This window comes from Macrosteles quadrilineatus, unplaced genomic scaffold (assembly GCF_028750875.1).
Source record: "Macrosteles quadrilineatus isolate MER2022 unplaced genomic scaffold, UCM_ALF_1.0 Scaffold_4__1_contigs__length_99947679, whole genome shotgun sequence".
NCBI lineage: Eukaryota > Metazoa > Arthropoda > Insecta > Hemiptera > Cicadellidae > Macrosteles > Macrosteles quadrilineatus.
Window position 1 is genome coordinate 76,184,579 of NW_026542597.1, and position 27,596 is coordinate 76,212,174.

At 34.6% G+C, this 27,596-nt stretch overlaps 1 protein-coding gene across 9 annotated transcripts in view; it reads right to left on the reverse strand.

The window, feature by feature from the left end:
- LOC128993328 (basement membrane-specific heparan sulfate proteoglycan core protein-like) overlaps positions 1-27,596 on the reverse strand; it is a 357,588-nt gene that overhangs the window by 227,313 nt on the left and 102,679 nt on the right. For 8 of the 9 annotated variants that reach the window (XM_054417154.1, XM_054417151.1, XM_054417147.1 and 5 more), the window contains exons 3-8: positions 15,326-15,597; positions 11,998-12,245; positions 8,373-8,538; positions 6,318-6,484; positions 4,546-4,725; positions 3,635-3,880 (exon numbers count right to left, since the gene is read on the reverse strand). In XM_054417154.1, the coding sequence (XP_054273129.1) occupies positions 3,635-3,880; positions 4,546-4,725; positions 6,318-6,484; positions 8,373-8,538; positions 11,998-12,245; positions 15,326-15,597 (1,279 nt within the window). The remainder of the gene's footprint in view (positions 1-3,634; positions 3,881-4,545; positions 4,726-6,317; positions 6,485-8,372; positions 8,539-11,997; positions 12,246-15,325; positions 15,598-27,596) is intronic. The other variant, XM_054417150.1, reaches the window with a different exon arrangement.

A 27,596-nucleotide genomic window follows, 5' to 3' on the forward strand; every position in this document is an offset into this window, starting at 1 on the left:
TGAGGAGAGTTATAAGCTACTATAATACAGTAATGTACTTGGTTAAATTAGTAATGGTTTAGTAATTCAGTAAAACCCCTCGTATCCAACCTAGGATGAGATGTAGATCTCTGTGTTTGAAAAAAAGAGAACAAAGGGTCTGAAAAACCAAGTTTATTACAAATTATTGAAATTAACATATCAAAGTGATATAACAGATAATCTGGAAAAAAAGCAATTAGGTGAGTGGAAATAGAGGATAGTAAATAGAGGTAGTATATGAGAGATTCTACTATAATATTCAAAGCTTGTTTATAAAGATTACAGTGAAAAGCTGTTAGGAACTTTCATATTCTACTAAGAGTTACAAAAATTACCTCTGTTTTCAAAAACCCCATCAAATTTAAGTTTAATCTTAAAGAAATATCACCTTGGTATTTTATGTATGATCATAGCACTTAAATGTCTCAAAGACACTCCTTATTGCTACTTTTTGATCACGCAAATACCAGCAAATATACAAAAACTTAAATTAATTTCCAGGTAATTTTCTGGAAGTTTTTCTTGCTTAAAAAATTGTTCCCGATTGCTTTCAAGATCAGTGGTCAAGATCTTAACCTTTGGGTCAAGGAATCATCACACAATTTAAAAAATCCCATTAATGATTAGTGGGATTTGAACCAGAAACCTTGGGGACCGAAGTCGCCCGCTCTACCACTAGACCAGCTCGCTCACACGCTTTAGCTACTTCACTATATCCCCAACCTTAATTGTATGCAAGTACTTTAATAATTTTCCATTATGAGTCCCAAGTGTACTTTTTGAACGTTTTAAGAACTGCAGGCAACTGAGAAAAAAGATAAGTTTTGACAATGGCTTTATTTGACAATGGAGTTGCAAATAAGGGTTATAAAGTTTCAATAAGTTTATGGGCTGTATAATTAGTTGCAATAAACAAAAAATTAATGAATTCAGATGAATAGCAAATAATTTGATATTGATTTCATTTTGTTGATCACTCCACACCCCAATACCCAAGAAGAAAATTGTATCAATTAGCAACAATTGGATCTGTAGAGAGAAAGTTTTATTGGGATGTACTGGATAGTGTAATTCCTTATGACTACTAGGGCATTTCAAGGTGTTACTCTATAGTTAGATTCAACAAACTAATATTGTTTCAATGGAGCCAAGAGCGTTTGACAACAATATGGTTTGTTAAAATAAGTTTTTCAATATTCATCAGGCGCTAAGCAAAACCCACCTAATCCCCACCAATCGAAACATTCCGCTGATCTGGACGATATGCTGGGGAAAAAGTTTACTGTATTTAAACTAACAAAGCTTAGAGTTTTTAAATACAGTTCCAGCGACCGGAAATCCGAGAAATTTGTGAGTCACACATCAATTTTGATACCAGAAAAAAAGTGTATGAACTGTACGACTCTTTAGTGTGGAATCGGGAAACTTGTAATACAATCAATTGCCTATCGCTAAACATCCAATCATTAACAGCATTTCTTTGATTCTTCAAGAAATCGATTGTGGAAGATGATCCCCAGTGTTTTGGCGATCACAGAAGACAATCACGGTGAAGAAAGCTTGTTTTCTCAAAGCTAATAATTCCAGAATCTTATTTGTATTATATTCATTGATGAAGTCAAAATGACCCTATACATATTTGTAAGTTTCACTGTACAATCATGCATCCTAAACCTACCAGCCAAATCCTCACTAAATCAATCATCTCCAAAGGATATAGTTCCTCCTATGTTACTTTGTCCGCAACCAACCTTCACCAAGAGTTACGATAGATGTATTTATCTCTTTCTAATCTGCACAAATTAAATTATCTACAACAGTAATATCTACCCCCAGCACCAATTAACGTGGTAGTTGAAGACACTGAAATAGATGTACAAAAGCGTTTATATTACAGCTTAGTCTCAGAGTAGAAGAAATGGTTACTTCATAGTTGACTAAAGCGAGATTTAGGGTGTCCACATGGAGAGGGAGGGGGGAGGAGGAAGGTAAAAACACATTCAATAGTCAGATAGAAAAATATAATAAATCAGGGTGTTTACCAATTTTAGCATGAATATGGTTTAACCCTCCCAGTGTTACTTGACGAAAATTCGACAAGCAGCACACTTTGTGTAGTGTTACTTGTCGATTTTTCGACACGCAGACATCGTTTACGGCGAAGGCTCTATGACTGACTGAATCGGATTGAACTGGATCGAGTTAGGTATCGTTCTTTCCGTAATATTCTAAGCTTTCTCCAGAGGTCTGTCTCAGCGCTGTACGTTCTCTGAACCGATCGTAATTGTAGCAGACAGCTGACGTGCGTGTATTTGTAAACAGCTAGGTTACTAGGACCGATGACTGATGTGTTTTATTACGTTTATCATTGTTTTAGTGTTAAAAATCAAAAGTAGTGATTTACGTGTTGCATTATAAGAAGATTTAAGTGGTTTTGAAGTGCTGGTTGATGATCCTGAAGAAGTAGGTAGTGATATTGATGTAAATTATCAGCCAGATTCCTAGCTAAGGTTAGGCTATGCATTCTTAGCTAAACGCTATGTACTGAAATCTGTTTTTTGCCCATAACTTATTTATTTGCAAATCTACTTCCTTATATTATTATATATTTGTAATCCTCATAAAATTTAGAACAAAGTGGCTATTTTCAAATATTTATAGGCCTATAATTTATACAATTTCATTGAGCGCGAACTTATTTTTTTTTTGAAAATTTTCAAAATTATATATTTTTTTTTTTTTAATGTTCCTTATGTTTTATATATAATATTGAAGCCCATGATTTTCCAAACAAAATGGTATATAGAACATTAGAATTAACATTGTTTTAAGCTTCTCAGATCCGTTTTAATAAAACCTTGCAAATGCGCCAAAAATAGGTGGACATTAAGGCCTAAACTATGGACACTTGGAGGGTTAATGGTACTGTACTTCAATTTAATTTTATTTACACATTTCTTTGATTAAGTACCGGTACAAGTCATTGTACACAACTTTTACTCATTTCAAAGGAGTGATTATCAAACTTTTACAACTTACCAATATTTTTCTAACTTTTCTAACAATCATTATTAAGCATATCTCTAAAATCAATCTATAAATGTTCAAACTAGAAGGTATCTCTACCACTCAGTTAATGACAGAAATTATTTAATCATATTTATTTATTTAATGTACCTACTTTTAACCGGGGATTCAGACAATCTAAACTTTTATGTTATTTGTATTCCAGTGAAATAGTAATAATTGATTTTGAATAAAGAGTCCCTGAATGTTAAAATTAAACTTAGTATCAAGGACCAATTCAAAGATATCATATTCACTAGCTGTTTAATAAATTATCATCTTTTCTAAATTTAAATTCCAAATAAACCTAAGGCCCTTACTTTTTCAGAAAACTAAAAACCTCAGTCAGAATTAAATGTGAAAGATTTTAGTATTTTAAAATGCCCTACACAACCAATTCGATTAGCTCTTTTGCTAAATTCTATACAATTTAGTTAAAACTTTAGAATCCAAGTTGTTACAAACATGTCTCTGCACAGAAAGGAAGTGTGGACACCCTTTCTCAGTTAGACATCGACCACCACCGCCCAAAGACAGTATCACCAACCCTCGGTGGGGCAGTCTCGTTCGTCGTCTCCCCCAGGACAGTCAGGTTTCCCGTCGCACACCTGGGCGTCGCAGATAAAAGCTGAGCCATCTTCGCACCTGACCTTGTCATCGGCTCTACACCGGTCCACCGAGCTTCCGGTGACAGGTTGAGGCGAGAATGAACGTGTGGTAACAGCTGCCGTCACCGGTGTCGTCGCCTCTGTCGTTGTGGTAGTTATTGTCGTAGTTGTGCTGGTGGTTGATTCTGGCAAACATTATTAACAGTTTGGAAACACTTTGGAAATAGACTTGGATATAATGCTCACGTATTTGATTTGTGTTGTGTAGGTGAACGTTGTTTTCCATCAGTGTTGGAAACTTTACAGTAACTATATTTTCCTTTATTTAAACTCGAGATAATAAATAAGTTTGCTTTTGAGAGATAGGACAAAAGCTTTTGCAAGTGTTTTAGCTTATTAATTATAATATTACAACTGTAAAGAATCCAATCTTGCCACAAACATTTGAAATTACATTGGTCATATACACTTACCAAAGGTGATGGTCTTTAATTTTATTAGAATGATACTACACATATTCAAATTAAATTATAATAGGCTACTTATAATATGTTCAGTGAATTATTTATAATATGATCTAAGAATGGAGTTCAAAACACAGCGCAGTTGGCTACTCAATACAAATTGAAAAATACTAATGCCTAACATTTCAAGCAATGACATTAAAGAAAAAAAACTGTATAAATATATATTTTATCATAATTTTTTTTTATCACACTATCAAATCTACCACAACAGCAGTGATCAAACATTAAATACTTTCTTTAAGCGTACAAACTCAAAACTCAAACCAAACTGGATCTTTGGAGGAAAGCGAAATTGACGCCCCGTTAAAAACTTACGGTCTTACCAGGAATGTACGGGATGTTGACCGGAGGACATCCGGCCTCGTCAGATCCGTCCAGACATTCTGTGGAGCCGTTGCAGCGAGCGGCGTTGGAGAGGCAACGTTCACCGGAGTAGGTGTCACACTCGATGTCACCCGGTCTGCAGACAGGTGGAAGAAGCTGCGGGGGTGAGCGGGGCGGATCTGTACCATTCACAACTCAACACATGCCATAGCAAGCAAGGAAAAAAATAATAAACAGAGTGAGAGTGGTTGTTTTAGTGTTGTTTTGGGGTGTTAAAAAGAGTGTTAGTTTGAAATTGTATGACCCGAGCAGGAGTAGAGTTATTGTAACATCTCAATCCTTCAATATTTTTTTGAAATTTTTTAGAATAAGTTTTAAATGCTATTTATAGAGATAACTATATACAACTATTAGATTGATTAAAAATTAACGGGCATCTACATCAAAATGCAAAGTTTGTATGTTTTGCAGCACTTTTTTTTAAGGTATTCATTGTTGTTTTTATAATGTTTTTATAATGTTAACCAACACTTTCCATGAAACCAACAACATGGCATCGAAATGTAGATCACAGGCGAACGTAATTATGAGTTTATTGCTCACACCAAAAATGAAAATATTACAAAGATCTGAGTGAATATACTACATAATATTAACACTTTAAGATTGCCCAGGTAAATTTTAAGACTATGTACCAGAAATCCTTATAGTAACTATTAACAAGCGTTTGATTCAAATTCTATTATATTAGAATTTATTCAACTGAATTTAACTAAATTACAATATTTGCATTTAATTTGATTTACTTCTAGGATTAAGTGATCTAGTGAACTGTTTTTGTTATGACAATGGTGATATGGCATAGAATGGACCAATCCCGGAGCCCCTTTCCTTGTCTACCCCGCGTGGTGTGCCCGAGACCTCTACAAACCTCTGTGTAAACTGTGCTGTACACCTTCCTCATGGCCTCCTCACTAAGTGCACACCCATATGACTGTATTTTTTACATGGACTCTCCACGGCCTCTCCCACTACAATATGTTACTATGCTTGAATGTTTGCCACTTGGAGTGAAAACAGTGATCATAATCTCCTTAATTACAATTATTGCAGCCTAGGTAAATTAATATTGTAGACCAAAAGCCGCAACAATTTGTCAACCATCCATTTTAGGAGATCTCTTTATTTATATTTCTGTACCAAAGTCAGCTTACTGTTGTTCCTAAATTTGCATATTGGTACCAGTCAATGATTTCCGTAATTATTTTGATTCACTTAATACTTTCTATTGAGTTTTGACCCAAACAAAACGGTTATTTGTATAATTATTTTTATTGTTCAAATCAAACCCGTTAGGGCTACAGTACAAACAAAATCCTGTACTATTGATCGTAAGGTTTTAGAGGTTTATATCTAAAACAACCACTCGCAAGTACACAAATAAAATAAACATAAACTTGCATTAACTAAATACAATAATAAAAAGCTCATAGCTCAAAATATCCTTTACTGAAACAAATTTGTTTAAACCAAAAGCATGGTTTAAAACTTGTCTAAAAAAGAGTGTAGATGAAAAACCAAAATTGAAACATATCACATGACTTTTATGCAAGCAAAAACAGACATATTTTTAATACAGCTCATTATTTACAGTCATTAAAATAAAGAAAAGATAAAATATTCCCAATATCTCACAAGTATACGTTTAGGCATAGAGTAAAGTCATACAAATAAAGAGTGATATCATTCAACATAACACAAATTAACTTACCCCTGAAATCGCGGACGCTAAGCCCATCCGTGCTGACTGGGTAAGGTCCAATATTGCGGAACTGGTCGATATGTCTTCGAAACAAGTCTTCAATTTCATTCTTGTTTGTGGCTCCTTCCGATGATATGTCAAACGTTACAAAGGAATTAAAAACGTCAAATTCGCTCCTGAAAATAAGGTCATGTATTTACATTGTACTACATTGTATTACACATGATGAAAAAGGAAATATTATTTGCATATTTCTTAATCACAAAAATTTAATTCAATCTATTGTTAAAATTTGCCTTTTGTATTCAGTTCATATAACTGTAACAAACAAGTTTAAAAATATTAACTCGTTCTGCTGTTACCTGCATGTGGCATGTCGAAAGATAAAAGAATGGATACACTTGTAACAACAATCATCTGAGCTGCATATAAGCTTAGGCTTTCACCATTGACTATATACACATACACACACATACATGGTAAGAATGTAAAATTATCAAATTTCCTAATCAGAGACACAGCTTACAATTATTCCACAAATCCTGTAAAATTCTCCTCAAGCAGATGATTGCGGCAAAATAGTAATCATCTCCTGCGGTCTTGTGAAGATCATCATTGTCTTCCGCAAATGAGGCAAAATTCTTATCTTTTCCCGTGGTTATGTGGACATTATCATCATTTTTCGTGATCGTGGCATAATTCTAATCATCCCTCGCGGCCGTGTAGAAACAATTATTGTATCTCCCGAGTTCCTGTGCACATGGTAATCTTCTCCTGCAGTCGTGAAGACATCGTAATAGTCTCCCATGACTGCGGCAAAATGTTAATCATATCCCGCAGTCGTGTGGAGATCGTCATCGTCTTCCGTGATGGCGGCAATATTCTGATCATACCTCGCGTTTCTGTAGTATCATCATCTTCTGCAATCACGGAAAATTCTGATCATTCCTCATCATGGCCGTGTGTTGACATATTATTGTCTCCTACGATCACGGAAACGTAACTGTTATCGTGAGTGATTGCGGTAAATTGAAAATTCCAGGTAGAAATACAAAATTCATGCATAATTCCCGGTTAAAAATTTCACACATAATTCCCGGATTTCCCGGTCGGTGGACACCCTGATATATATGTTCCAATGGGGCTTTACTATATTAGTTGTGCCCAGGGCGCTGGCAGGGTCAAAAACGGGCCTGTATCAAACTCTAAAGAGTGGTAAGCTGTATTCAAAATTGTACAAAATAAGAGTAAGTGAGGTGGTGTACACATTATTAGTTAGTAGGTATCTGCTAGACAGCGAAGTCCTTCCTAATATTACTTTTTTAGTCTGGATGGTTAAACTTCCACAAAATGTCGTATCCCAACACCTTTTCAATGACCTCTTCTTCATCACTATTAGAATAGTTTACTCTTTTCACTGCATAAGAGGAAGGTGCTGTCTATTGTGATGGTGTGTCTAATGTTGCTACGCAGCTCAGACTGACTGCTCCGAAAGCAGACAGTCCAGGCCGCAGCAAATAGTCCGAGCTTATTAGTTATAGTACTCATACACAGCGTATCTATTGCACGTCTAGCAAACCACAGCCTAAAGACACAGGCTGATTTGCTAGCATTGCTGTTTCAAGATCAGCACCTGCTCTTATCTTATCACTGAATTCACTAATAGCTTGCCTATGTGACCTAATACCAAGTTACTCCACTGTCTTTCGGATCATTGCCCCTAACGCCAGAAGTCCATAGTGACAGGCAGCAGTGTGATAATTATAAAGTTTCGATATAATAAGTTGTGATGGCCGACTCAGTTTTTGGCGGTGAAAGAGAGAGGTTAAGACACTAAGACTTTACTTAAGGTAAAGCTGGGTTTTCCTAGGCGGGGAAGTGGAGAGCGGAGAGCGGAGAGAGGAACGCGGAGAGCGGAAAAGAGATTAACATAGTGTTCCGCTCCACTTCTAGGAAAACAGTAACATTAAATTACCTAAGACAAGTGGAGTCCGCTCTCCGCATTCCTCTCTCCGCTCTCCACTTCCGCCCCTAGGAAAACCCGGCTTAAGAGTGAATACTTACTTGTCCATATCGATCACACCAGACTTCTGTGTTCCTTCGATGTTGACTAGGAGTTCATCTATGGCTCGAGAGAACTTCTCAGAGAATTCCTTGAATTTTTCACTGTTTCTGTCGGCAAAATCTGGTGCGTACGGCTCGTGAACAGTCATCGTTACTCGGAAGAAAGCTGGATAAACAGAGCAAAGAGATTCAAAACAACTGTAAAATATCCCACCGCAGCAAAACTGCAGACTAAGCAAATTTCCGTTTGTCTGATTGGATTGTTAAGCTATGGTTCCACAGGATGCGGAATCTCCGCCGTGCGGTGCGATTTTTTCCGCTGAGGAATTAAAACGACACTGGTTTAATGGAGTTCCCGTGTGTGCGGTTCCACTGACTTGCGATTCCGCATCCCGAATTTTCGGTTCCGCATGGCGGAGAAATCATACTGGTCTGAGAGCAGTAGCAGTGCAGATTCCGCCAGCGGAGAAGAGCCATCAAGTATTGTGACCGTGCAGTTTCATTATGTCATATGCTGTAAAAAGAGTTATAGATGAACGATTATAAAGTAACACCTATAATCGCAACACTGACTTTCAACAAACTAACTGTTAAAATAAATTATTATAATACATTTAACATAAACTGTCGAAAATGGTAGACCTGACTAACAATTATCCTGAGATGTTTGGGTATCAAGTGTTAAACGGGATCTCGTGATTGAAACCCCTTAAGTTTTGTTAAATAAATAGCAAAAATAGGCCCCTTCACATATCTCACTTCGATCACGACTTTACACTAACAAAGATAAAAGATCGACAACATCATCATCAATGTCATCATATAGCATTAAAGCCAAAAGGGCTTTCCTCTTTCTATCCATATTCGTCGCTAGTTTGGACAGAACTGAATCTCCGCAATGTTATTTTCACAGTCTGTAGAACCACCCCTCTAGATTTTCGCTGCGTAATTTTCCGCTGAGAAAAATTATGCACCGCATGGCGGAGATTCCGCATCCTGTGGAACCATAGCTTCAATAAAATGTTCCTTTGACATGTCAGATGTCTTCCCTTTTTCAATAACATTAGGTTTAACGAGTACTTACGTTCACTGCTGGAAGGAAAAGAGTATTCTTGGTAAAATGTCAATTATATTGAGTGATATAAATAAATTTTCTGGTTGTGATCAAAATATATCCATAAACAAGCTAACTACAACAGATTTTACAGGTTGGTCTAGACCTAGCGATAAAATTTTTTCGGGTAGTAGAGCAACACAAGTGTGACTCAAATCTACAATTTAAAAAAATATATACCCCACACCCACTTGCAGAAACGTTATTTTGATTTTTTTTTTTAAAACCTGCACATTTACACAACATTTTAAAATTTCTGTAGTATTTTAATACATTATTATAACTTTGACACTACCATCATATTCTCCATTAAATTCTATGTAAGAATAGACAGCTTCTGGTGAGCCCAAAGCTTCAGAATTGCTATTTAAATCGATTTAGAACTAAGAAATTTTGGTTTTCACAAAAAAAAGGTTAAAAATAAGCCTACAGACAAGCTTTTTTAGAAAAATACTAGAAATTAGCAAATGGCAACAAAAACTGCTCTAAAATCATAGCTTTTAAAAGATATGATGAGGCATTGAATTTGCTTCCTTTTAAGTACAGCTATTTCAGTTATAACTGTGGAAAACATGGTTTAAGGAAAACAAAAACGCACTATAACAAACCAAAAAGACACACGTGATATTATTATTATAGAAACAGCATGAGGCTGCAACAAAATTTGTATCAAGACGAGTTCAAAACAAATTCCAAGTATTGGATTTGATAACCAAACTAAAATGCAAGTTCATTTTAATTTTTTTTTTTTTTAATGTCCTCCATTCTATCTGATGCAGGCTCTAGCTCTCTTCCGCAAAGAAATCCATGGGGTTCAGATCAGGAGATCTTGCGGGCCAGGGCACCAGACCTCCTCGGCCTATCCACGTGAGATAGTTAGCACTCAGCCAATCTCGAATGTCATTCGTAAAATGAGGAGGTGCTCCGTCTTGTTGATAAATGATATCTTGACGGAGCACAGGAATCAATCCAAAATTTGAAGCAGATCGAGTTGAAAAAATTCAAGGTACATCTCTCCACTCAATCTTCCCAAAAAAATATGGGGACCTAAGAAGCAATCACCAATCACAGCTGCCCAAACGTTTATAGTAAATCTTTTTGAAAGGAGTATTGAGAAGAGCATGGTGCTACAGTAGATTTCTGTCGCTACCTCCTGAATTCTGACATTGAACAATACCACTTTTTCAAAAAGATTTGTGGACAGATGAAGCTCTTTTTACAAAACAAGGTGTATTCAATTCCAGTGCCCTGGCCTGCAAGATCTCCTGATCTGAACCCCATGGATTTCTTTTAGGAAGAGAGCTAGAGCCTGCATCCGAGAGAATGGAGGACATTTTGAAAATAAATTAAAATGAACTTGCATTTTAGTTTGGTTATCAATCCAATACTTGGAATTTGTTTTGAACTCGTCTAGATACAAATTTTGTTGCAGCCTCATGCTGTTTCTATAATAATAAAAACTATCATGTGTGTCTTTTTGGTTTGTTATGGGGTGTTTTTGTTTTCCTTAAACCCTGTTTTCCTCAGTTTTAACTGGAATAGCTGTACTTAAAATGAAGCAAATTAAATGCCTCATCATATCTTTTAAAACCTAAGATTTTAGAGCAGTTTTTGTAGCCATTTGCTTATGTCTAGTATTTTTCTTTAAAAAGTGTCTGTAGGCTTATTTTTAACATCTTTTTGTGAAAACCAAATAATCGATTTAAATAGCAATTCTGAAGCTTTGGGCTCACCAAAAGCTGTCTATTCTTACATAGAATTTAATGGAGAATATGATGGTAGTGTCAAAGTTATAAAATTGTATGAAAATACTACAGAAATTTTAAAATTTTGTGTAAATGTACAGGTTTTTCTAAAAAAATCTAAATAATGTTTCTGCAAGTGGGTGTATGGAATATATTTTTTAAATTGTGGATTTGAGTCACACTTGTGTTGCTCTACCACCCGAAAAAAATTTTAACGCTAGGTCCAGACCACTCTGTATACTTACTCTCCATACAAATACAAGAGTATTTTATAAATACAGTTTTTTTTTTGTATTTTCTTCATATTTTGTTATACTACAACGTTTCAATCCATAAAATTATTTGTTTTTATATGCTCTATTCAACTGTATTGAAAATTGGTCATTTTTATGTTTTAATGGTAAAATCGTAGAAAACAATTTTTTGAAGACTTCAAAACCCATTTCCCATTGCCCGATCAATCGATCATGTTTATTCAAGAATTTAATCAAAGTATCCAGCCCAACAAATTCATTCCAAATTTAATCAAATCAGCCAAATCGGGATTAAATCGGTCATTTCATGACAATTTTCTTGGTTTATTGTGTTTACGGACATATTTAATAATTTTAAAGAATATTTTTTTTCAACCTCTAGGGACATCGAAATGAAAAAAATCGGTCCCAGGTCTGGGCCTTACCATGCCTCCTACTGTAGTAGCTTTTTACTATGAAAAAATTCTCCAAATACTCAATAAAACCCACTTTTTAACCTTTTCAAGCCCTACCTCTCTGATGGGGAGACAAGTTGTTACTGCCAAATTCTGGTGGTTCCGAGCTCACTGGGATCAGATCGTCATCATCAGGTTCTGGGAATCGATCTTCCGTCGGTTCTCCAGAGGAATGGTAGCCTGACGTGCCTCCGTTGTTAAAGTCGTCATCGTCCGTCGTCAGTGACGATAGGTAGTTGTTATGGTGGGTGGAGTTGAAAACATCAACGTCGTCTCTGTCTGTACTCCGCGTATCTCTCGATAACCTGAAAAGTGAATATAATTTAAGTTTTTGATAAATTTATAATTTCAGTCAATTTGGAGATGGATTAGAATTTATAGTATTCTGACATATCAGGTGAATTTTTTGAAGGTTATAAAAATGAATGTTGCATAAACGAGATGACAGATTTGTAACTGACTCGGATCAGCTGATTCTTCAGCCAGGACCATTCATTAAAAGCCCAATGATCAAGGACAGCTGGGTCTAGTTTCACACAACAAAAAAAGCTTCTGGCTCTTCTCAGGATCGAACCAGTGAATACATTTAGGTATTCTACATTCACTTAGTTTTTGGGTTTCTTTAATGCTCATTACCATGTATTATCCAAGTATACCAAGAAGCAGGTACTTAACACATTCAAGATTAAATTAATCACCTTAGGTCCCTAGTACAGCTTCTTTTTCAGTGTTAAAGGCAAATACTCATACAATAACACATTTACTACTCCTGAAATTCCTACAATATTATAAAGTGACGGTTAAAATGTACTTATGTAGTTCAAAATGTTTTAGTCATTGACATCATAGAATTTCATCCATCAATGGCACAAATAGTGAAATGGAAATTGAATAAAAACAGTACTCATTTATATTAAACTAAATTGTTATTATTTTAATGCATGTATGATCAAAAGGTAATTTTTTAGTACACAAAATTCTTTGCAACATCTTTTAACGAAAAAAAAAAATTAGATACCTAGCTTAGAGATAGAGAGTAAAGTTATTAGCTAAAGCTCAATAAAAAAAATATTTTAAAACTGGAATTGTTTAGGTTTAGATCTTTTACTAATTAGTTTTTATAATTTACTGAATCAAAAGTATTGTACATAACTGAATATGAATATAGAAAAATGTATAGAACTATGAAGCCAAATTTGTTGCTAGGATTAATGTTTCGTTCTACTTTAACTACACTAATATAACTGATAGACAGTTTATTTATTTGTCACCTAACCATCAAGTAAAGTGGTCAATAACATTGATGAAATATACGTTTGTATTAAAGCACCACAAAGTCAATGGCAATAAAAATGTTAAAGGAGCGCCTTCATTGACTATCGGCTAAACCTGCAGTGCAAGTGTGTACTAAAGCTGCGCTTCTAGGATTGTAGGCACTCAAATATTATCAAGTATGCGATTTCTTTGCTCTAATAGTCTTTTTCAATTGACCCAAGACAAAAGTATAATTTGGTGGGGAACTTTATAAATTACATCGGTTTTTGATTTGTGAAAAACTTTTATTTGGCTGGTCAATATTAATTTAGTAAAAGAATTAATTCAATTAATTATTTTTTGGATACCAGTGTTCTGCAACGGGGAAAAGTCGCAGAAGAGAAAGGCAGTTCTTCTCTTTACTGTATGAAATAGTTACACTCATGCCATTGATTTTAGAAACAAATCTGTATTATTTAGTTTTCTTTCCTTAATTCAACACCACATCAGAATAAATAACAATGAACTTATTGAAACACCTTATTGATTTTAGCTTAGGTATAGGTACCGTACTGTAAACAGTGCCACGTCTCTAGGGTCATACTCAACATTGATTAAACACAAGAACCAACTCTCCAGCTCAGTTTTATGAAATATTTTAATATGATTAATGTATAAAAACAATAAAGTTACTTTTGAAATGTTAATTTTACAAAATCTGAAAATTGCTGTTTGATTCCAAGCGTGATTAACTCTGGACCCTTATCAGGCTACATTAATTTTGTCAAGGGGCTTTCAAAAAATAATGCTATATAAAACCTAACCTCTACGCTCAATCACTTGACATTCTACGACAAAAAGACAATACTGATATCAAAAACTTGGCAATCAAAAGCACGGTTTTTTAGAGAAGTGCCCAACTATGTTGGCTGTACCAATTGATCAAAGTAAAAAATAAAATTCAACACAACATAATATAAAACCTCCTTGGTAACTTCTGATATTTTTATAAAGATTATGTTAACCTTTTAACGTTTAAAATTCAGGGAACAACTCAGTATTTTTACCAGTATTTAGTCAATTCTCAATATTCATTGAAAAAATCCCGCCCCGGTAGGCAAATCCATCTGCTAAAAAAATAGAGTAGAATATTTTTTTTTTCATTTTTAAAACCCAACTTAATGGTTTGTAAATTACAAGTGAGGTGTTTGGAAAATCATAAGAAAATCTAAAAAGTTATGTAAATCCATCATAATATAAATCGATGTTATTTAAACCAATATCACCATCGATATCACACGTGAGTCTACACTTCATTGACACATATACTGTCACCCATGGGAAGTGAAATTTACAATAACAATTATACATGAACATATCTCATTTGAGGTAAAAAAAATCGATAAATTCTTGCAAAATCAATTATGCGTCTCTGGGTTTTCCACCAAATACCATTTTGCAAAACTGCATACACTTTCACCCCTGCTTATGAAATTTCCAAGTTCATTATTAACTCTGAAGGGCAATTCAGTAGCCGAATCCCGTGTTGCTTCTGTATGATTCTGAGGCTCGTGCGACTAAACTGTGTTACCCTATGATTAGTGGACCGCACAGTCGGGCGTGCCACAGTGGGATAGGGCAGGGAACAGTGAAGAGTTACCTTGCGTGCGCCACGACACACCTCAAACCATCTACACCTACAATTAGACTAATTCGAAGTGGAAATAAGATTTAACTGTCAAACTTGTGCTACCTAGTTCCGTCGCAAAAGCAACATTTAACTTTTACGAGTTTAAGTGCAACATGTTTAAATCCTATTATTAAATTGTTTGTAACAGGTTTGCACTAAATGAGAATACAACACCTGTCTACGAAAACTATTAGCCTATTTCGTATGGTAAGATCAATACCATAAATCATAGATTCCAAACAAAATGGAACAAACCCCCATTGCTGTAAAAATTACGGTCCAAAATTTAACGCAATTTTTGTGACTGTCCCTATAAAATATAGTTACTCCACTCCTTACACATGGTAAGGGTTGTTGACAAGCTAATGGGAGAAAGTATGCGTCATATTTCTGATACTGTTTATTTTATTCTATAGCTTTACCTTACACCTAGCTACTCACGTGTTGGAATACAAAGGTTGCGAAGTTATTTCCTTCTCCGTCGTCGACGTCTCCGGCGTCGTCTCTTCCGAAGAATCTGGCCAGAACCCCCAACCATCAAACTGCCTCTTCACCCTGTCCAGCATCCTTGCTGCACTTCCCCACACACTATCACTCACTACACCGTCACTTCCACTATCACTAACACTACCACTAGCCGTCCTTCGGTGGTTCACTACCTTCCATCTGGGACCACCCGACGGTTCTTCAAAGACTAGATCTTCATCGAGGAACTGAAACAAACAAAAATACGCATGAGCGATCGGAAACGTTTAGTTTACACATGAACATAATCAAATTGAACTCTATGGCCAGGCTGATATCAAAGACAAAGTAATATGTTGAATTTCGGTCTTCGGGAGATTGGGTTATTTGCAAACCTAGTGATCTAGGAGTTTGGTATATAAAGGATGGATCATCTGCAAATCCACTCTAATGTTAAACTTTTTTGTAATACCAGTATGGTCTTGTATAGGGGTGGACTTCCGTATCTGTTGGCACAAACAACCGAATGAAAATATCAATTATTCGATTGTTTATTTTGATATATCGATCGATAGTTTCATTCGGTTGTTTGTGCCAACAGATACGGAAGTCTACCCCTGTATAGTGGCTGTATATCAGTATCGTAGTTAATATAGTTCTCCATTGAAAATCGAACACTGTTTAACATTTAGACATCTCACATGGATGAAATATAGGTACAAAGTTATATTTGGTTGGTAATAATTTAATTTTTCATTATTTTGTCCATAAGAACGCTTACAAACAATTTGAAACTTTTCACTAACATTAACCCTTTGTGATGTTGTTTGTTGCTCGATAGTAACAGATAATAAAACTATCATTTTTTTCTTTTAATACAAACAAAATGATAGTTATGAAAATGATTAAAAGAAAATGTTGTCAACCCGGCAGACGGTCTTATGACCATTGCTGTAAAGTGCTATTTTTAGTTAATTTTCTTCTTCTTATGCAAAACATTATGTTTAGTTATAAGTTGATATGTATTTATGCAGTTTATTTTTGTGTTAATAAAGCACTTTTTCATTTCATTTCAAAACTATCATTTTTAGTTACCACGCTGAATACAGTAAATACAGGAAAGGGTGAAAATAATTAACACAGTGAATATACTGAATATAGTGAACGTATAGTTCATGTTTCATTCAATATATCACGACAACATTCCCTTGAAACCCGCCATAAGAAAGATAAGCAATAGCGCTAAAAACCGTGACTTTATCGGAAGTTGTAAACAAACGAGCGTCTATGTGTTAACATACATGTTGCGAACAGCTGTTCTGCAGCTCTGGACGTTGAAATGTTTACCGTTCCACTGGTGAAACACTTTCGCTCAACTAAACCCGTACAAATAAACACCACAAGTTGCCAAAGCTGCGTCAGAACTGGCTAGCTAAACAAACTGAGGCTATTTGCAACATTGTAGACTAAATCGTGTGCAATTCCGCGGTGTGTACACGAATCGTGGAATCGTAAAGAAGGTTAAAACACAACTCCACTCCAAGGTAGTTCTAATTTAAATTAAGCCTAAATAAGATATCAATTGGGGTGCGGCTGATCGAAGGGTTATACCGTGGGCGTCCTGGAAGTTATGATGGTACCAATGGTTTTTATGATTATGAGATAACTGGAAACCGATAGTTGACAGCAGCTAAAGTTCCACATTTCCATAAAATCTCCAAATGTTTCTCAGGTTAGGAAAAACTGTATTGGTTAGGGGACTATTTCAAAAATATTTTATGTTCGTTTTCTATATCTTCACATTATACAGTATAAGGTCTAGTGGTTACAGAGTGGTTGTTCTGAACTGCAAACCCGGGTCAAACCCTGCTAACCACCATGTCTATATCACTAAACAATGTTAGTTTGTTTAGTGGTATAGTTTCGGAACTGGGAAGTTAATTTTGGCAATGACGCCGGTTTTGGCCATATAACTTGTTGTTTCTTAGTGTATTTAAGGAAAAGTGAAAAATCATAACATCTATTGTAGTTTACAAATTCCGAAGGACCTGATAAAAGTATAAATCAATCTAGCCCAGAAAGGTGTGATAATAACAGCTGTTTAGGTCATTATCTGACACGCAGGTCATGAGCAACAGCAACTGAAGTGACAAAAATGCCCAGCCAAACAGCTGATGCTAACACCATATTTATTGTGACCAGCTGTTTACAATATAATTATGACGTACTAATATTAATAGTAATCTGACGTACACAAAACTGTCGGGAAAAAGTGTCTTTCTCTCAATTTGACGAGTTTTAGCGGAATAAATTTGTTGGAAACTTCAAAGGGATACAGTTGAAAGTATTTCGACCTAACTATTTCGTGATATAGTCTTTCTAAGCTCTACAGGGAGTTTAGAAAGAACTCGTTACAACTTGACGGTAAACAAACAAATCGGTAAAAATTGTAAATGTTACATTACTGAATACGTTATGTAAAAGATAAAATTTTCATATTTTAGTTAGCCAATGACAAAGTCAACAATATTACTAAGCAAACTTCTCTTATTTACTTATCAATATTGTAAACAAAAAACGAATCCATTGAAACAAAAACTGCTTACTAAACGAACCAAACTAGCTATTAAATTCAATCAAACCCCTACACAGCGACAAGTGGATAGGTGCTTTACAATAGTACAAGGCAATACACGCCTACATAGAGTAAGAAGAGGCGGAACAATGTGGTGATCAGGATCATTATCACTCTATGGAGCCACTACACTAATCTAGCACTCCTCTAGGACTGGACCACTCGAATATTTAAAATAGTTCTCATTGGCTGTATTGTCCGATATAATCGTTGCCGATTGTGCAGCTTTGTATAATTGGTTTTAAGATTTAGTTAATTGTATTTGATTAGGTATAAACAAGTAGATAAGGAAAAATAACAACCCACTAATTCTTATTAGCCTTTTGGTTTATACTTTGTGACATTTTACGGTTTCTTTGATTTTTTGAGCAAATGTCCAAAACAAGGCCTTATTAATATCCAATATCAAACTTTGTAGATAGCCAACTGTAGCATCATTAATAGTGTGTTGGTTTAAAATCAACCCCTTGGAATCGAACCAGCAACCTTCAGATTTTAATGCGAGTATACTCACTCGGTTTTCCAGGCAATAATTGAATGTTTCATCACGCAAGGTGCTTTAACTACAACTAAACTGCATCTATTTTAAACTCTAATGCGTTAAAAATTTCTAGATTTACTCAAAGCCAAAAAAGAGCTGTTTTGAAACATTACAGTACTATTTTTTACGCAGGCCGTAAGTTACACTTTAATTTTACGACTGTGTTACTAACTCTAGTACTGTACATTTCAGTCGAATTTAAAATTAGTTTAATAACGAAGATTACATACATTTTTTCAAGATGTTACGTTTGAGAAAACAATATTCTGTTTTCTACACCCCTAGTTTCAGTAATGCTAGTTCCCAAACTCGCCGCAAGAATACACCACCTGTCAACAATGTTAATGCTGATGCACCGTTAACACTTTGAACTCCATAGTTTCAAAACCAACTAGCCAAAAGTTTGTATAGTTTGATTAAAATATCTGCGTCTATAATACCTAAAATTATTTTACATTCAACCATCTTATAAAGTCATTACGTATGAAAACAATTCTATTTGCAAAACTAACTGTCTTTTTAAAGGATAATGTAATAATAAATGTTATCTGTCGCTTATAGTTTCTTCAAATACCCAACAGTTAAGATGGCAATAGCAAATATTTGTGCAACATTTTTAATTTTACATAGTTAATTGTTTGGAACTGGATACAGCTGTCCTTGAGAATCAAGAGCTTCATAAATATTCTTGGCATAGAATCAGCTGATTTTATTAAGTAGTAAAAAACTAAAAATTATCACCTTTACCTTATCTTCGCAGGCCTATTAGTCCCCTACTGTAATCTAATGGGTCGATGCTAACTATTTTATTGTGTTAACTGTTTAAAACTCCAAGAATGCCTTAAGTCGATTTTTACAGCTTCATATTAACTTATTTTTCGTTATTTCCATAACCATAACCACACTTCACGACTATTTTACGAGTCAGAGCCCAAAATGACTTACAGGAAATATAAATACACAAAAGGATATTACTGAATGGAAATTCAAATTCGGCTGTAACTCGAGCTAACAAAGGATTTGTAATTTTGAGTTGGGCAATTCCAGAGGGGCCCCGAGCAACGAACCATTGACTCGAAATACGATTCAAAATTTGATGGTGCCCCCGGAGTATAGGCCCCCCAAATAGAGGTCAAGGGTTCATTTTTATTTTTTTGCTGTTACATCTCTATGTTAATTCCAATTTAAGACCAGCTTATGTTTGACTACAAGGTCCAAGGGAGGTATAAATGTATTAAATATCTTTAGCGAACATGATGAAAGTTCTTAAGAGTCAAAGTGTAAAGTATGTCAATATAGTACTGTAACAGTAGTTTACGCAACGATTGTGTAAAGAAAGTGTTAAAGACACAAATTTTCCCATGCTTCCATGGATACAAATTATTATAATAACTTTTGAAAACCTTACATAAAACTTTCGGACGTTCGAGGGGCGTAGCCCGAGAGAAACTCTGGGAAGTGAATAGGCCTATGACGTTCCTAGATATGCGGACAATCTTTGTGCTTAATTTTGGCTTTATCGGTTTAGAATTTTAGTCGTGGTAGCTGCACAAACAGACAGACACCAACTTAATTTTATATAGCACAGATATTTCAATTGTATTCACTCTATTGGTCACTGAGATATCAATTAAAGTTCCAAACAAAGATCGTTGCTTCTAATTTTTTGTTCCCATGCAGAATAAATTGTTTAGGTAATTTGGTATAATACGGAGGCCACCTACCATAGAGCGCTGCGGCGGCTATGTTAGGTCGGGTTATCATAAACAGAAAGTACAAAACACCGCAGCGCGCTGTAAAATATGTGGCGTCTGTATAAGACCAAAGTACCATAATTTGTTAATACAATTAAATCGAATGGTACTCTTATGCTCCTTGAAGCAACACATCTAAACAATCGTTGAGATGATGCTACTTATAATTATGTGTCCTTTCTAAAGGGGTGCATTTAAGATTAAAAAGTTAAAAGAAATCTTTTAAAGTTTTAAAAAACATAATATTCCGCACTTAAAAATTACAATTGCAAAAATAAAGTACATGCTTTGAGTCTGTACTCAGCCATTATATAACCAACAATTTACTCCTACCGATTGTAAGCGACCTGCAAGCATCAGAGATCGGATCATTCCCATGTTAAGTGATTTTCGTGTTGACAAGTTATTTAAAGGTGTTTGAGAACATCAAGGTGGGTTGACGTTGACACTGTTGGACATGTTGACTATCACATACTGTCTGATAAAGTACTTGCTCGTATCTATGAGGTGTCTGTCTGTCTAACACATCGTATCATGTGTTTGACGATATCCACGCATTCCACGACTTGAAATATTGTAACCAGCGATGAAATCTGATCGACGAAAACCGTCCGGCGAACTGGAGTGGCAAATAAAAAGTTTCCACTTAAAGTGGAGGTTTCCGTTTTGATAGTGACCAATTGACGTCAGGATTTTTGTACCAAAAGAACCAATGAATTATTTCAAAGATCAACCATGAAGTATGATAGCTGTAAAGGCTAAAACCATCAGCTGATGAACTATAGTGGCGAATACAAAAATATTATTCAAAGTGAAGATTTCTGTTGTACAGTGACCAGTTGGCCACAATTACGTCAGAACTTTTTTAACGATTGTTGAACGATTCACGTGAAATCTGACCGCTTCAAAGACGAAAATCACCGGCCCCTGAAGTAGCCGACAAAATATAGCAACAAAATATATCAACGAAAGTTTGTTGCTCCTACTAAAAGTGGTAATAAGTTTAAATTTTTTAAAATTACCAATTGGCCATTTTTTCGGAATCAGTTTTTACGACCAAATCGAAACGCGATGGTAAAACGTGTAAAAATTGGTGGACAAATAAAAGTATTAGTTTTGTTTAATTGTAAATTTAATTACACTCCAAGTTCCTTATGTTTTAGTTTTCTTCTAATTGACATTACAACTATGCCCCTTCCAATTAAAGACCAATTTATATTTATTTCTTAAGTTCATGTATTCTTTACTAGGTTTTAGTGTCAAATACATTTAACATCAATCGGTAGGTTAACTAGAGATCTAGCGGTAAGAGACCGTTAGTAAAGAGTGCCAACCGGTAAGGTTCTTGCATTCATGTTGTGGAAAACTATTTGTTAAAATTTTTCTTACGACTATTAAGGTCAAATATTATGTCGAAAAGAAACAAATGTAACCTCTACACCGTTTAAAATACAATACTATCAATAAACATTGATTCAAATCAAACTTCTCCAAAAAACAACCCCTCAAAATCAAAATTCCACTCAACGCCGCGCTCGTACGCACCATAAACAAAAACTACTCCAAAGTTGAGCTCGGGCGACGCACATGTGTGTGTAGCGCGTGTAAGGGCTCCCCCTGCTACAACCCCCTGCAATACAAGGGCTAGACTTCCTAATGGCAGATCGGCTGTAAGGTTAACGCCATTAGCACGGTCCTTCACACCAAACTTTTTTAATATCCCAGTCTCGCCGATATCGTCTTTGTTGAGCAAATCGATCGAAAAATCCACGGACATTCTGTAAAGGTATAGATTGCAGGAATTTTAATATATATATTTTTAATAAATTAGTGCATTTATCCATCAGTATGGCTAACGGAATACACATTTTTGTTTTTTTTATATAAAACATTAAAGACTTTGCCAACTTCTTCAGGGTAAATTCCTTCATTTCTATCTGAAAAAAAAAAATAGTTTTGCACATTATCATAGTGTGTTGTGGAATATTTCAAAACAAAATGTCGTGTAAAATTCTAAAAAATGTAGATAGCTGAATAGCTGAGTGCTCAATTACAGTGCTCAATTTGAGATAATGAGATTACTGGTTCAATCCTGAGAAAAGTCCAACCCAGCTTTCCTTGACCAAAAATGATCATAGCTAAAGAAACAGCTGATCTTAGTCAGCAACAAAGCTTACATCTCATTTACTCAAACTCTCATCGTTCACTCATCTTAACCTTTTAAATAAGCGTCCAGGTGTTTCAGCCGAACATCGTAAAAATCTAATCTAATTTACCCGATGTATAAGAAATGCATTCGTAAACAAGCCTTCCAACATACTTTCTAAACCCCATTAGACCCATACAAATCGCCAAGACCTCACCAGCCGGTCAGCCCCGATAACACTGGATGGGTTCAGACCGGATTTAAATCTTCAAACGGTCTATTTCGGTCCGTAAACGCCTGAGTCAGTCCGAGGCTGCCTCCCGCGCGATTGGCTCTGTAAATAAACATGATTGTTGTTGGTTGTTGAACAAACCTCTCTACATTGTTGAGACTAGTCGAAACATTGTTGCTGGCTTGCCAACGACTGATTGACCTTGCTGAGGCGGTGTTGGATGAATAATATATGATGGTAAATCTAATAGTTAGCGATTCTCAAATTTAACTTTTTCTAATAACTCTCTGAGAGCATTGACGAAATGTGTTGGTGATTTTTTTACTGATATGATACAAGTAGAATCGGAGAAAATTTAATCATCCTTGGTGGGGTGGTTATGGATTTATATGTACGTTAATATTTATTTTTATATATTGTTATCTTTATAGTTAATTAAATTGTACACATTTGGATTCTTTAGGTTAAAAGGGTTGGGGAAATGTTTATTAACCTTTCTCTATGAGTTGGGCTCTATCTTATGAGTATTAACTTCCAAATCTAGTCAAATCATCAAAGACATCTAGTTTTATTTTTTTAACATCATTTTTCATGGTAATCTATGCTCTTGGAGAAAAACAGAAAAAAAACTGTAATGCATTTAGTTAAGTGTTTCACCATTAAGAACTTTTAAGCTTAGAGCATCAAATGATACGTATATTGTTTGCAATATATATTAAGTTTACTTTTAGTGAATAAAAGACTATTTGCTCGTTTTACAAACACAATTCATCCGAAACGTTATTATAAGTATTTTAACAAATTAGAGCCGAGCAATTTATACCAAAATACTACCAACAGAACAATGCAAACTACAGTTCCACCTGTTATAAAGAATATAGCTTTATAGGCAACAGGAAATGTCTGAACAGTATTCCGCTCCGTGAAAAACACACTGTCCTGGAACAACGCAACAGTCTCCACAACTGTCAATAAAACTATAAATTTTATCACCAACGGTTTTCATACATAATCATAGGTTTTGTATATTGAAGTAGGTGTCGCAGCAATATATACTCTGTAGCCAGGTTTTCGACTCCAGGAAATAGTTGAATGAGAATTACGCTCCTAAAAAGTGTACCAAAGCCAATTTTAGTTTGCTCTTTTGCAGGTTAAAATTTTATTGCGGCCTAAAAAATGTTTTAGTCTATGTGAACACATAAGGGGCTAAATTTAAGAATATTTACCCATTAAATTTAACACGATTAAAAGTTTCCTATACAAGAATGAAAACAATATAACGCAGAACAAACACTCTGTGAAACCCTCGATAGAAATATCAGAATGTTGTCGGTTTGATCCCCAGAAAAGTCAGTATTTTTTATGTTTCCTAACTTCTCTCGGCTGTATTTAATCAGTTTCTTAATAGTCCTGTATAAAGTTAGAGCTGGTAAAGGCTACACAATACATTCGACTCAATTCTATACTCATCCCTTATTAGTATTTAGATAAAAATACACCCACTTACTTTCATCATTGATAATTATAAAATAAATGTTTTTTTCTTAAACTATAAACTTTAGTCGAACACAAAATTCAACACGTGGTGTCAATTTTTCACCCTTGTTCACAGGACTTGAAGAGTCGCCCTCAGAGTGAGGGATGGGGGCAGGATGTTGAAGTGTTTGAGGGTTCGTCCTGTACATAAGCCCTACAATGGGCCCGGCTTTGCGCTAATGTCTGACAAGCATCGTTAAAAACCAGGGCGGAATCGTTAGGCCCAGTTTGACTTGAGGGTTCAACTAAAACTCAATAAGTGCGAGAACCTTTTCGGTGTTGGTTTTGTCGAAGATATTAAATTACCAAAATTTGATGGTGGTGGTGAGAATATAATCTTGTTTAATTAAGTGATTATAATTAAATTTTTAATAATTGTTCACAACATTGTATAAGTTACTTCTCGGTGTTAGTTTTAAGATATTAAATTACCAATATTTGATTGTGGTGGTGAGTATGCATATAATCTTGTTTAATTGCGTGATTATAATTGAATTTGCAATAATTGTTCACTGCATTGTATAAGTTACAACCATACACACGACTAGTTCGGGACCATGAGTCAATGTGGTAAACGATTGTCCTTCCCATACAAGAGTAAGCTCTATTCCACAATATTGATAAATATGGTATCACAGTAAAACCTCAATAACTCGACAGTCCTAGTAACAGGGCAGGGTACACGTCTAGTTGGCTTTCTCTTACAAGTGTGTTCGACTTTTCAAGCTTTAACTGTCGAATATTCGACATTTCTTTAAAGATTGTTTACTCAATGTGTAAAAATACTCCTGTAAGTAATAAATTGATATGCAAAAGTCCGTTATGTATTAATTTACTAACACACATTAAACACTTCTATGTTAACTCGACAGCCTCTGGATCCACTAATTGTCGAGTTAGTGAGTTTTTACTGTATAAGCTGTATGTTGTTGTATTGCTTTACAATAACATTTCAACCCCTAATAAATTTAGGCTTTGCTCGAGCTATCTCATAGTCTAAGTGACTATGTTTAACATACCAATAACTTATTTCTTCCCAAAAAGACGTGGATATTATAACAGGTAATATTTCGAACTAAGTAAAACACGTGAAATTTATTATCTATTTATTTTCCTAGAGAGTAAATCAGTAGACTTATATTTTGTTGCAATAACTCAACCTAAGAATCAAAACATAAGTGGAACTTAGACATTTTCATCAAACCGTAACACTGACGGCTGGAGCGGGATGTTAAATGCCAATAATTACAAATCAAATGACATAGCGGCCAAAATAAATAACAGATATTTACTGTGGAGTAGCAAAGTAGAAACCGCAGACACCCAATCGGATCCTGCCAAGATAAGTTCAACTGACTGCTTCATAATCACAAAACGAGTTCCAATGTTCCAAACATGGTTAATCCAGTGGCTGTAACTGTTTTTTTGCGACTTCACACCTGCATTGAGTGAGGATACATTTGTATGGTAGCAACATTGAATTTACATACATTGAATTAGACTTATTACTTACTATTGTAAAATCGGAAATGTGTTTTGATGTGTGTTTTGTGTACAATTAATTGCGTTTTATGTCGAATAAATAAATTATCTAATTTTAGAGAAAATTTTAAAATATGTGCTCTTCTCTTTGACACAAGAGGATGTAAAAAAACAAACATAGTCAGTAAACAATAGTTAAATTTGCCTGACTGAAACTTATCTTAAAACTATCTTCAGCGGATCTTGTCTTAAGGGAGATACTCTCTTGGGAAGTACTGTATGTAAGTATGCTAAATTTGCATCATAGTAATTTTTACTTTCTCCCCCTATACATAGTATACGGTATGGAGAAAGTATTGTTTTCGTCAAAATTTTCGAGTTTGAGTTTTGAGTGGATATATCCATTTTGGGTCCCCCTGAACCCAAAAAAGTTGTTTTCGAAGTTATGTCTCTCTGTGGGTGTGTCTGGATGTGCACAGAGCTACAGACCACACCTGTAGTCCGATTTTGATGAAATTTATTATGTTTGTACTAATCCATAGTATCTCCAGATTTTTTTTTCATTTTTTGAAATTTTGATTTTTAATGTTGATTGAAAAAATCCATAAAATAACGGAAATAACTAATTTTCAAAAAAATGGCCCGAACGATTTAAAAAAAGTTTAGTATGTTGTATCCCTTTTAATTCTAAACAAAATGGTAGAACTCCCATTTCTGTAAAACTTACGGTTCAAAAGTTATTCTAAATTATGTTATTTTCCCATAAAAATTCCATAAATTTAGAGAAAATCGTATTTTCGAAAGAAACCGGTTTAGATTGAAATTAGTATGTGAAAATCCTTATAATTCTAAACAACATAGTGCAACCCCCATTGCTGTAAAAATTATGGTTGAAAAGTTATTGTGACTTATGTTATTTTCCCGTAAAACCCCGTTTAAAAAACGGAAAAATAGATTTTTTGAAAACAAAAAACAATTCTGATTGAAATTCTTCTACCCTTGTAATTCTAAACAAAATAGTGCATCCCTTCATTCCTGTTGAAATTACTGTTTAAAAGTTAATGAAACTTTTGTGATTTTACCTATTTAATAACATAGTTACTCATGTTAACATAGTTACACATTGCTTACCCATGATAAAGGTTGTTGACAAGCTAATGGGAGGAAGTATGTGTCAGATTGCTGATACCATTTATTACTATTTGCATAATATAATTAACCTTTTTAATAGTAGTCTAGTCACATTTTTGATCCACCTTTCGCAATTGGCGAATCTAAAAGGTTTATCTTCGAGTGTAAGATAACTGATATGGTTTACTTTGTACCAAGATAGCCTGCAATTTTACAACTTATCAATAATTAGCACTATTTGCCTGATATCTTTATATCCTATACGGTAATATTTTTTAAAGATTGTATATTGAAAAAAAATAAATTGGTAATTGAGAAGCATTAGGTTGAATTGGACACCACTGAATTGGTTGACTTTTTTTTCGTCAAATAGATCCTAATTTTGAATGATTCTTTACATACTTTTTAACCTCATTTGTAGTTAGATAGATATAAATTCAACAAATGTAAAATGAAAATAAAATTAGTATAAGAGTTGGCTCTTTTTCATAAATTTTGTTTCTATGTCTGCATATTGCATAATAAAAATTTCAAATTAATTTATTTTTTTAAAACTAATATTTATTTCCAAACAAAAGTGATTATAATCTATTGAATTACAATCGAGTCAATAATATATCTGCTCAAAGTTCAAGCCTAGCCATTAAAATCATTCAAGCCTATCACTAATCATTCAAAGGATGATTTATTGTCCTCATAGATGAGCGAAATACATTTTACCGTTAAAATAGCTACGTGCGGTTTAAGTAAATGACGTTTTGTTCTTTGCTCTCATTATCAAACCAATTTT